General features: G+C 41.6%; 1 protein-coding gene across 1 annotated transcript in view; it reads left to right on the forward strand.

The window, feature by feature from the left end:
• LOC141146080 (fibrocystin-L-like) overlaps positions 1-12,777 on the forward strand; it is a 364,397-nt gene that overhangs the window by 84,907 nt on the left and 266,713 nt on the right. Inside the window, exon 20 of the mRNA XM_073632840.1 lies at positions 5,463-5,576. Within this exon, the coding sequence (XP_073488941.1) occupies positions 5,463-5,576 (114 nt within the window). The remainder of the gene's footprint in view (positions 1-5,462; positions 5,577-12,777) is intronic.

The raw sequence follows: 12,777 nt of genomic DNA on the forward strand, positions 1-12,777 counted from the left end.
TTATCAGGGAGCGTGGTTTAATCAATTTAGTATTGATTTGTTTTCTCACTTACTCTTTTTTATTTGTCTATATTATTCTTTTCTATTCTATTATTTTATTTTCTATTCTATTCTTTTCTATTCAAATTCAAATTTATTCTATTAAAAATTAGAATTTTGGAAGATGGTTAAATTCTTTTTATTCTATTATATTCTGTTGTTTTTTTTAATTCTATTGTTTTCTATTCTAGTATAGTTTATTCTATTCTATTTTTTTCTTTTCTTATGTATTTCAATTTATTCTATTTGAAATTTAAATTTCAGAAGATGGTTATATTCTTTCTATATTATTCTATTCTATTTGTTTCTATTATATTATAGTCTATTCTGTTCTTTTATTTTCTATTCTATTTTGTTCTGTTTTACTCTATTATATTCTATTCTTTTTTTTCCGTTATATTCTTTTCTAGTCTATTCTTTTTTTCTATTCTATTCCTTTATTTTCTATTCTATTTTATTCTCGTTGAAAATTTGAAAACGATTCTAATTCAAAAACTTTTCGAATTTGAAAAAATTTAGAATTTGAAAATTATTCGAATTCCAAAAGTATTCAAAAACAATTCGAAAATGATTTGAATTTGAACTTGGTTAAAATTTTTTTTAGTTATTTCGGATTTCTTTAAATTTGCTACTATTGCATTTCGTAAATTCGGATACATCCGAATTTCCAAAAAACAAAAATTTGTCCGAATTTTCATTTGGAACGAAACAAACTGCACATGTCTACGTTTAATCACCCCTCGTGTTAACCTCTTCCCTGCCAGTGTCATTAGTACAATGGCAGTGCATATTTTTAGCACTGATCCCTGTATTGGTGTCTCTGGTCCCCAAAAAAGTGTCAAAAGTGTCAATCAGGTGTCTGATTTGTCCGCCGCAATGTCGCAGTCCCACTAAAAATCGATGAACGCCCCCATTACTAGTAAAACAGTAAATACATAAAAATTCCATAAAAATTCCATAAAAATATTCCATAGTTTTTAGATTCAATAACTTTTGCGCAGACCAATCAATATACGCTTATTGGGATTTTATTTTACCAACAATATGTAGCTGAATACATATTGGCCTAAATTGATGTAGAAATTAGATTTTTTTACTTTTTTTTATTGGATATGTATTATAACAGAAAGTAAAAAATATATTTTTTTATTTAAAATTTACTCTCTTTTATTTTTATTTATAGTGCAAAAAATAAAAAAGAGGTGATCAAATACCACCAAAAGAAAGCTCTATTTGTGGGGAAAAAAAGGTTTGGGTACAACATCGCACGACCACGCAATTGTCAGTTAAAGCGACGCAGTGCCATATCGCAAGAAAATGGCCTGGTCAGGAAGGGGGCAAATCCTTCCGGGGATGAAGTGGTTAGGATAAAAAACCTTCTGCCTTTACAAACCCTTTAAATACAGTAATGTAAATGTTTTAGGTAGATGTAACCCAGGGCTGGCCCAAGACATTGTGCTGCCTGGGACCAAGAATTAAATGCTGATCCCCCCCCAAAAAAAAATCATGCCCACCAAAAGGCCCCCACATCCATTATTTTATATCATGACAATTAAAAATAAAATAAATGTATTAGGGAGTTAGATTTACATGCAACAGTGGTGGTGGGGGGGGGGTTCAGTCAGAGGCAGCGGTGGTGGGGGGGTTCAGTCAGAGGCAGATGTGGTGGTGGGGTGGGGGGTTTAGTCAGAGGCAGTGGTGGTTGGGATGGGATCAATGGCGCTGGCACTTACTTGCCTACAGTGTCAATCGTGCCTCCAGCGATGCCTTTTCCAACATGGGGTCTCTGCTCACAGCAGAAAGCTCCTCCTCCTTTATGCTGTTGGCCGTCAGCTGACTTCCTCCTGCAGTTTCTGCCTCTTGTTCCGACAATGCATTTGTCTGCAGCAATGGGGGGGGGGGGGGCGTGGAGAGGATGGGCGATCGGAGCCGCTGTGTGGGTATGACAGTGAGACAGGGTTGGATCCAGAGTCTAGTCTCTGGAGAGGTATTGCCAGAAAATACTTTTTTTGTGGGCAATTTATCAGGGAAATGGCTGGTGTTGGCGCTTCTATCATCATGGCACCATGGTTGTTATGGTGTCAGTATGATTGAAGCGCATTATTTTTTTTATTACATTGTAATATAAATTTAAATAGTTCAACTCACCATAATGCAGAATCAGTGGGAGCCTTGAGCGTATCACTTGCCACGTCACCTGCCTTCAGATGTGGATTGTCACTTGCCACATCACCTGCCACACATTGCGGATTGTCACTTGCTGTGTCCCAGTGTGGAGGCAGGCAGCAGAGATATGATGTCCGCGGCTGCACAGTGAGGGCAGAACTGCAGTGGTGCAGGGTGGGCGGTGAGAGATGATGTCATTTCTCTGCCCCCGCCCATCAGCCGCTGCCTGGCCAGCAAGCCCGCTTACCTGCCGACTGGTCTGTTCGCCAGCTCACCCGTTGACTGGCCCGCCAGCTCACTTACCCACCGACCCACCCACCAGGGCCGTATTTAATATTGACTGGACCCCGGGAAAACATTTTCTTTACTCCCCTTCGTCCATGCAATTTCGCTCTCCACCACAACATCACAAAAAAACAAACACGTAGACATATCTCAAAAAACTTTAATGATGTAAACATAAAGAACTGGTCCATACTCACTGATTGGTTGCTAAAGGGTAATTGCACATGCTTACTGCTCACTGATTGGTTGCTAGAGGTTACTGCGCATTATTACTGCTCAATAATGGGTTGCTAAAGGTGACATGTCACAGATTACAGACTTAGAAATAACATGCAACACCAAGCCGCAGCAGTTAACAAAGCCAGCAGACTACTCTCATGCTGTAAAAAGGGCATACATTCCAGAGGGTCCGGAGGGCACACACCAGGGAGGGTCAGGAGGGTATACACCAGGGAGGATCAGGAAGGTATACACCAGGGAGGGTCAGGAGGGTATACAACAGGGAGGGTCAGGAGGGTATACACCAGGGAGGGTCAGGAAGGTATACACCAGGGAGGGTCTGGAGGGTATACACCAGGGAGGATCAGGAAGGTATACACCAGGGAGGGTCAGGAGGGTATACACCAGGGAGGGTCAGGAGGGTATACACCAGGGAGGGTCAGGAGGGTATACAGCAGGGAGGGTCAGGAGGGTATACACCAGGGAGGGTCAGGAGGGTATACACCAGGGAGGACCAGGAGAGTAAACACCAGGGAGGGGTCAGGAGGGTATACACCAGGGAGGGGTCAGGAGGGTATACACCAGGGAGGAGTCAGGAGGGTATACATAAGGGAGGGATTATGAGGGTATACACCAGGGAGGGTCAGGGAGGTATACACCAGGGAGGGGTCAGGAGGGTATACACCAGGGAGGGGTCAGGAGGGAATACACCAGGGAGGGGTTATGAGGGTATACACCAGGGAGGGTCAGGGAGGTATACACCAGGGAGGGGTCAGGAGGGCTCATGGTGCTTCCCATTTGTCAGCTAACAGGCAGCACTTCAATGCTAAACTGCAGTAATCCAGCATATTTAGCATAGAGAATTTAGCATGATTTTACCTCCACGGACACTGGCTTTTCTCCCTCTGCTCACTGTCACACCAGATGGGCGCGATCCTGTAGGTCAGGTGCATCCCCATTCCACCCACTCAAACAGCAGAGACCAGGAGGCTCCACCTCGGGGATGTCACTGTATTCCTGCAGGACAGTGGCCGTGCCTGAAAAAACTGCTGGAGGAGCGGGGTAGGGGGGAGGTACAGGGGGTGGAGATTCCAGTCCCCATCTACAGCGATGCAATGAGCAATAAAAGTAGTGGCTGTAATCTGTCCCGGCCCGCTCCTGTCACCTCTAACAGCAGCGACGCCGGGCTCCCTCACTGTGGGATAAGCAGCGGACGGGCTGGCTGGGCTGATGGCAGTTCTGCTACTGTTCATGGGCGGCAGTTTGCCGCCCGGGACCCATGGTACCACTGGGTCCCATGGTAGGGCCAGCCCTGATGTAACCCCTAACTGAATGACATTTATTTTACCAAAGCTCTATGCATCATAAACAATTGTCATGGTTCTTTTCATTAAAATAGTTTTCACCCTTTGACCCTTTCGCCCTTTGTTACATCTGAGGGCTTCTGATCTCCTGCAACTTCTTTGCAGTCATTTCCTGTGTACATGCACTCCAGCGATGGCTGCATGCCATGTCTCAGGACCAGTTTTCTGATGGTGACAACAGTGAACCATGCCTGTGCAATGTGTATTGAAACTTATAATCTCTATCAGAAGCCTGTGTGGCCGGGTGACAACACCATAGAGACAGGGGCAAAGTATTGTCACTCTGTGATGGAAAATACACAAACAAGGATCTTCATGGCAAGATTGACAGTTTTTACTTCAATGAAAGCTGCAGATTTAATATTGAAACTTAATTTTTACATCAACAAGTTAAAACCTACTGTATATGAGACACTAATGACTGGCTTTCATACACTTTCAGTGTATTTGCATACATTGTCAGTGTCTCTGTGCCTAGTCCTTTACATATCACTGGCTCCTGTATGGTGGCAATTGGTTCCTTAATTCTGATTTCATATTTCCACCCTTCATTTACTCTGAAAGTTGTAGAACTGAATTGCAATTTTTATACAATAAATGCTATCGTTATTATTATAATTCTTGTTATTGTTATTAATTTTTATCATTATTATAATTAGGGATGCACCGATACCATTTTTTTAAAAACGAGTACGAGTACCGATACTTTTGTTTTAGTACTCGCCAATACCAATTACCGATACTTACCACAACTGTTTTGTTTCCACTTCAGCTGTCAGCAATGGTACAAAGCATTGAAAAGTTATTTACACATGAAATACATTTTTTTTTTTTAATTTTGCGCTTTTTCAATGTGAAATATGTAAATATATGTTAATATATATGTGTAAAAATATTCACTAACAAAGCAAAAAAAAAGTTTTAATTGGTTATCCTTTATAAAATAGACATGAACACAAAAAAAGCAGGAAAATAATAATTAAATGGAGGAGGAATAGAGAGTTAATTAAGGCTGATTACAGTAAATTAAGGCTTGATAAGGGGTTAAACAGAGGAACATTTGTTCATCCCTTTGATCTGCAGATGAACAAACAGAAAGATACACAAAGAAACAATGTTTATTTTATTTTAGTATTTCAGCGGCTGAGCAGTGTTGTTAATAAACATCGCCTGCTGCTTTTTTTTTGACAGCTCCAATTACCTGACGTCTTTAACAGGGGAGACCCACTGACAGCTCAAAGAACCGAGCCTGAAAGTATCAGTTTCAGGTATCGGTGCATTTGCACGCATACCGACACTTGTGCAAATACTCTGTATCGGCACCAATACTAGTAACGGTGCAACCCTAATTATATTTATTTTTATTATCAAGTTTTTCTATTTCTTTAGGTGCGATCAGCTATATTAGATATGCTTGGCGGCCAATGTGCGGATGTAATTGGCAATCAAGAGGAAGGCTTCTCTGTCAAGTACTTCAGGAACTATGACTCTGGTTTCCCTGCGGTAAATGAACATGTTTATGTTTTATCCTTCTGAAAAAATGTGATCAAGTTAATAGACATGTGCAGATGAAAACATTTGCTTTGTTTCAATTTGTTATTTAAAAAATTTTGTTTAGTAAAATTCGTTAAATTTGTTTCATTAGTTTTCGGAAATCGTTTCATTTATTCATTTTCAAATTCGACTCACATTCAATTAAACTTCAAATCGAATTAGAATTAGCAGTTGAATTCGAATTGGCATTAAAATTTATTCTATTATAAATTTGAATTTCAGAAGACGGTTATATTCTTTTTGTTTTATTCTATTCCATTGTTTTTTTCTATTCAATTCTTTTCTATTCTATTATATTATATTATATTCTCTTATTTTCTATTTTATTGTTTATTTTCTATTCTTTACTATTCTATTCTAATCTATTCTTTTAAAATTCTAATTTATTGTATTTGAATTTCGAATTTCGGAAGATGGTAATATTCGTTCTATTTTATTCTATTTTATTCTATTCTAATCTATTGTTTTTTTTTCTATTCTATTCTTTTCTATTCTTTTATTTTCTGTTCTATTCTATTCTAATCTATTCTAGTCTTTTTTTATTATATTTTATTTTCTATGTTATTCTATTACTTTCCATTCGATTATTTTATAGTCTATTCCTTTATTTCCTATTATATTTGATTCTGATCTTTTTTTCCTATGTTATTCTATTCTGTTCTGTTTTACTCTATTATATTCTTTTATATTCTATCCTTTTCTATTCTATTCCTTTATTTTCTGTTCTATTTATTCTATTCTTGTTGTCAAATTCTAATTCGTTTTCAAATTTGTTTTCAAGTTTGATTCAAATTTGATTAGAATTTGACCGAATTTTGTTTCGTTATTTTGGTTTCGTTTGAATTAGTTACTATTTAATTAGGAAATTTGGATACATCCGAATTACCAAATAATAAAAAATTTGTCCTCATTTTGATTCGGAATGAAATGAACCACACATGTCTACAAGTTAAAGTAATCCCAGAGGAGGAAGCAAGACTTGGTCATTACATATACTGTACAGTCTGTGCATCCTGCTCAGTAGTGTTACACAATAGAGTTTTAGGATCTATTTACACCAGATGGGACATTTTTTTTTCAACGCATGCCGATGCAAGGATCTGTAAAAAATAAGATATGTAAATGGGAAGAGTTCACACTGGTGCATTGCACTGATATGTGCAGGTTTGCGGTGAAAAAAAAAAATAGAACGCAACGTAGTGCATGGTAATGTGTGTCAGTGCAACACACAGGGAAATCAACAGGACACCACAGGTCTGGCTCCTTTGCCATGTTGTAGACCCTTTGTTGGCTCCAGGAAGTGAGGGTAAAAATGCAACGCAATGAAGTATGCCTGTGCACATCAGCGAACGTGTGTTGTGCTTAAAGTGGTTGTAAACCTCAGTCATGAAATTTTAGCAAATCACATATACAGCGGGTAAAATAAGTATTGAACACATCACCATTTTTCTAGATAAATATTGTAGCCGTCTCCCCGACCTCTAAGAGCCTGATGGTGACCCCCTGAGTCAGGGAGAGCTGGCATTCCTCCTCAGGGTGCAGGTTACTAGGCATGGTGGGTGTAGTGCAAGATGGAAAGATGGGCGCCAGTCACTTTTAAAAATGAACAAAGAAAGTTTTTATTTCTCTTAACAGGAACAGGGGAGAAAGGGATAGGGCACAGGACACCCTTAGGCAAAATCAATAGCAACTTGCCAGACTCCGCAGACAAAAATAAAACTAGACAGACAGCAATACAGAAAAAGGGCCTTTAAGCTGAATGCAGCGATCTGTATTTTGTGGCAACTGCTGTATCCTATAGCAACAACTTCACTCACAGTATCCCACTGTAGATCTTAAAGCTCAGCCAGCAGTATCCCACTGGACTTCTTGGATTCTCAGCTACCTGCTGGATCCCTCAAGCTAAACTTACAGCTACCTGCTGTAATCTTCAAGCTTCACCCACGCTACCCGCTGTGTTCCTGGACTCACAGCTACCCACTGGATCCCTCAGGCTTGACTCTCTTCAAGCACTACTTACAGCTACCCGCAGTACTCCTTCAAGCTTTACTCATAGCTACCCGCTGTATTCCTGGATGAGTCTCTACTGAAGCTTTACCACTTACTTCACTGTCCCCGGCTGGTGAAGCGTCTGCTCTGGTACTCCTTCAGAACTCCATCCCTTCTACACTTGCTTCCAGCAACAGGAGTGGTTGTCCCTCTGGCAACTGCTTCTCCTTTACCTTTGGCAACAATCAGGCTCCCCTTCAGGCTGAGCCCCTTTACACGTGGCTAGGCCTCAGGCTTCAGGTATACACCTCTGCTGCTGCTCCAAACATACCCACCCAGGCCACAGCCTGGGTGGAAAAAACCCCAATCACCTGACTCCTTCCAAATAAATAAACTATCCCAGCATGCTTAGCAGCCAAAGAAAACTCCTGCTGGTTGACTGAGACAACATATTTACTCATAACCTGAATTCACTGCAATCTATCATCCTAATGCCAAAAGCAACAGTGCCACCTATTGATAGAAGAGAGAGATTGCAATTAAACTCAAACTTAGGAGAAAATCCAGCTGATCAAAGACTACCAATTAGCCAGGTTAGTTACCACCTAGCACAACTAAATTTACTAGCAACCCTGTTTAGGACAAGGATGCTACAATAAATGTATAAAGGTGCTATTGACTTGACATTTTCACCACATGTCGGTAACAACCCATGCAATCCATACATAGAAACCAAAACAAATAAGTTCAGAAATGAAGTTATGTATAATAAAATGGAATGACACAAAGATAAAGTCTTGAAAACATGAAGAGAGGTGCAAAAAGGCATGGAAAGTCAAGACACCAGCTGAAATATATTAGTAATTAGAAAGCAATCCTGCCCCTTTTCAGTGCAAATTAATATTAGCTGGTTCAGCCTCAACTAATGGCCTATAAAAGCTGTCTCATTACCAATGTGTCACACAAGAAACAATTCATGATGGGTAAAACCAAAGAGCTCTCTCAAGACCTTTGCAACCTTATTGTTGCAAAATATACTGATGATGTTGGTTACAAAATGATTTCTAAACTTCTGAAAGTTCCAGTGAGCACTGTTGGGGCCATAATCTGGAAGTGGAAAGGACATTATTTCACCATAAGCCAGCCACAGCCAGGTGCTTCTCGCAGGATTTCTCACAGAGGAGTGAAAAGAATTATGAGGAGATTTGTTCAAGAGCCACAAGAGCCAAGGGCCACTTGCGGAGAGCTTCAGAAAGATCTGGAATTATAAGGTACAATTGTTTCAAAGAAAACAATAAGTTAAGCACTAAACCATCATGGCCTGTATGTTTGCTCACCAAGCAAGACTCCATTGCTGAAGAAAAAGCATGTTTAAGCTTGTTTAAAGTTTGCTGCATAACATTTAGACACACCTGTGAAATACTGGGAGAATATAGTCTGGTCAGATGAGACCAAAATGTAACTCTTTAGATGCCATAATACACACTATGTTCGGAGGTCAAATGGCACTGCACATCACCCCCAAAAACACCATACAAACACGTTAGTTTGGAGGTGGGCACATCATGGTGTGGGGCTGTTTTTCAGCATACAGTGCTGGCAAACTTCATATCATTGAAGGAAGGATGCATGGAAAAATGTATCAAGACATTCTTGATAAAAATTTGCTGCCATTTATAAGGATGATGAAGATGAAACGAGAGTGGACATGTCAGCAAGACAATGGTCCCAAAAACAAAGCCAAGGAAACTCAAAGAAAAAAATAAAACTGCTAGAATTGCCCAGTCAATCACCTGACTTGAATCCAATAGAAAATCTTCAGAAACAACTAAAGATCAGAGTTCATAGAAGAGACCCACGGATCCTTCAAGATTTGAAGACTGTTTATGTGGAAGAATGGGCCAAAATCACACCTGAGCAATGCACGTGACTAGTTTCTCCATACAGGAGGCATCTTGAAGCTGTCATTACCAACAAAAGATTTTGTAAGAAGTACTAAATATGTTTCAGAAACCATGTTCAATACTATTTCCCTGTGTCATTCCATTTTATTACACAAAACTTCATTTCTAAACTTATTTGTTTCGGTTTCAATTGATCGCAGGGGTTGTTACTGACGTGGTGAAAATTTTTATGTCAATAGCACCTTTAGAAATATATTTACCTAGAAAAATGGTGTTGTGTTCAATAATTATTTTACCAACTGTATCTGTAGTGTTTACTTAGCACTCTCTAAAGCCCTGAGTGTGGTTTCTCTCTGGTACTTCGTTCCTCTGGTATCAGCATGAGTCACTTCTGAGAAGTTTTCTGGAACCACAAGATAAATTTGTGCCAGGAGGGGGGAAAGAGCTCAGCTTGGAGCTTGTCTATTCAGAACACAGTTCTGCTGTGTGGGGAAGGATGTGTGCCTTTCCTCCAATCAGCTCTCACACACTGTTGCTGCAGCCCCCCCCCCCTCTGTACTCATGACAGATGAAAAAAGATTTGAACACTTTTGTACCCTTTTGAATGGCTGTAGAGAAGAAAAGACTGCAGATAAACAAGTAAAACCTATGTAGGAGCAGTGGCATTGCTGGGAGGGTGTGTGGCCCGCACCTGGGTGACACCCGCAGAGGTGTGACACCACCCCAAGGGTAGCGTTGGGTCCTGGAGGCAAGGCCCTTTTCGGCCGGAACATAGCGGCGTCCCACTAGCCCTAAATGAGACTGATCCTCAGTATCACTCTCACTGCTGATGCGGCTGTCTCCTGTCACAAGCCCGCCACCCAGAGAGTGACAGTCTCTCCGTGTGGCGGCTGCACACTGAATCCTCCTCTACCCGCCGCCCAGGTGCAGGAGGGGAGGAGGGGTCTGTACTGATAGAGAAGTGGCATGGTTTATCCTGAGGGGGGTCTGTACTGATGGAGGAGGGGGTGGTTTATCCTGAGGGGGTCTGTACTTATGGAGGAGGGGAGTGGTTTATCCTAAAGGGGGGTCTGTGCTAATGGAGGAGGGGGTGGTTTATCCTGAGAGGGGTTTGTACTGATGGAGGAGGGGGGTGGTTTATCCTGAAGGGGGTCTGTACTGATGGAGGAGGGGGTGGTTTATCCTGAGGGGGGTCTGTAATGATGGAGGAGGGGGTGGTTTATCCTGAGGGGGGTCTGTACTGATGGAAGGGGGGGTAGTTTATCCTGAGAGGGGGTCTGTACTGATGGAGAAGGGGGTGGTTTTCCCTGAGGGGGGGTCTGCAACACCATCCTAACTGAACTGGTGCCCGAGAACTACAGTATCCTACCCGAGCATAGAATCGGAAAAAAAGGAGGAGGCCTAGCAGTGATTTTCAAATCTCATCTTGGGTTCACCAAATCAAACGTACAGAACTCAGTGCCTTTCATGGAAACACTCTCACTGCACCTCCAAACAACACCTCAAGACACCATTCACATACTACTATGCTACAGACCACCAGGACCAAAGACCAATCTCCTCACACCGCTCACTGAATTCTTCTCGATACACACCTTGAAAACCAAAAACCTGCTGGTACTTGGGGATTTTAACCTGTGGGCAAACTCTGCCCAAGACCCCACCGCAACCGCCTGCGTCAACCAAATGGAAGAACTTGGCCTGCAACAACTGATAAACTCTCCCACGCATGGTTCAGGACACACTCTAGATCTCATCTTCAAACAGAATATGGACATCAACGTATTTGACAACACTCCGCTACCATGGACGAACCACCATGCTATCAAATTTAAAATCACCACTAACACCATCCTCCAAAAACAGAAACATGCAACAGCAACACACTGGAATAGATCTCAGAAGAAACTTCACTCTGATCTCTTCAAAACTACATTATCAAGCAAAATTCTTTTGTTGAACTCAAACCTCTCAACAGAACAAACACTCAACTCCCTAAACAATGTATTACTACAAACAGAAGACTCCGTGGCACCAAAACGTAGAACACTCATCCGCAAAAAAAACGATGAGTTGGTTTAATGGTACTCTCACCCTACTCAAGCAAGAACGTAGAAGAGCTGAAAGAGCATGGAGAAGAAATCCCACCAAGGAAAACCATGCCAACTACAAAGCACTCACTGGGAAATACCACAAGGCAATCTTCAAAGCCAAAAAAGAACATTTCTCAGACACCATCTCATCCGCCTTAAACCGTCCGCGGGAACTTTTCAAAATAGTTGCTCATTTAATGAACCCGACCTGCTTAGAGCCCCCAGGAAACGATACTCAAGAATTCTGCAATGAGTTATCAGATTTCTTCATCGACAAAATCGACAACATTCGGAAATCAATCCATCAGAAAACAACTACCAACCTCACTCAACCAAAGCAAAAAGAGGATATCGACACGAACATCACTCAACCACCGAATTTCTTTTTGTCCCCAATCACCATAGACACAACTAAAAACATCATCAGAAGCCTTCGAGACAGCACATCACCGAACGACATCATCCCCACTAAACTGCTTAAAGAATGTTCTGACATCTTGGCCCCTATCCTAACACAGCTCATAAATCAATCATTCAAAGAAGGGACGGTACCAACCTCCCTCAAGCAAGGCATCGTCAAACCTCTGCTAAAGAAAGCCAATCTCGACCCCAAGGACCCTAACTGCCGCAGACCAATAACTAGCCTCAACGCCATCTCCAAGATTATGGAGAAAGCAGTAGTACAGCAGCTACAACACCACCTGGACACACACCTCCTCCTGGACCCTCTGCAATCAGGCTTCCGCCCAGGCCATGGCACAGAAACAGCACTTCTCAAAATATGGGACGACACCCTGGAAGCAGCAGACGACGGAGAACAGAGTCTCCTGGTACTGTTAGACCTCAGTGCAGCATTCGATACAGTGAACCACAATACTTTACTTGTCTGCCTCGCTGAAGTTGCAGGAGCTGCAGGTTCTACTCAAAAATGGTTTATATCCTTCTTAGAGAATCGCTCCCAGACAGTGAAACTAGGAACATTCACCTCGGAAACCCGGGCAGTCTCCTGCAGAGTCCCTCAAGGCTCACCCTTGTCACCAGTACTATTCAACATATACATCCGCCCACTCCTCAATATCATCAGGAAAACCGATCTTTGCTTCCATTCATACGCTGACGACACCCAACTCTACCTTCGCATCAACGGACGAAAAGACCTTCATC

This window comes from Aquarana catesbeiana, linkage group LG05, assembly GCF_042186555.1.
Source record: "Aquarana catesbeiana isolate 2022-GZ linkage group LG05, ASM4218655v1, whole genome shotgun sequence".
Taxonomy (NCBI): domain Eukaryota; kingdom Metazoa; phylum Chordata; class Amphibia; order Anura; family Ranidae; genus Aquarana; species Aquarana catesbeiana.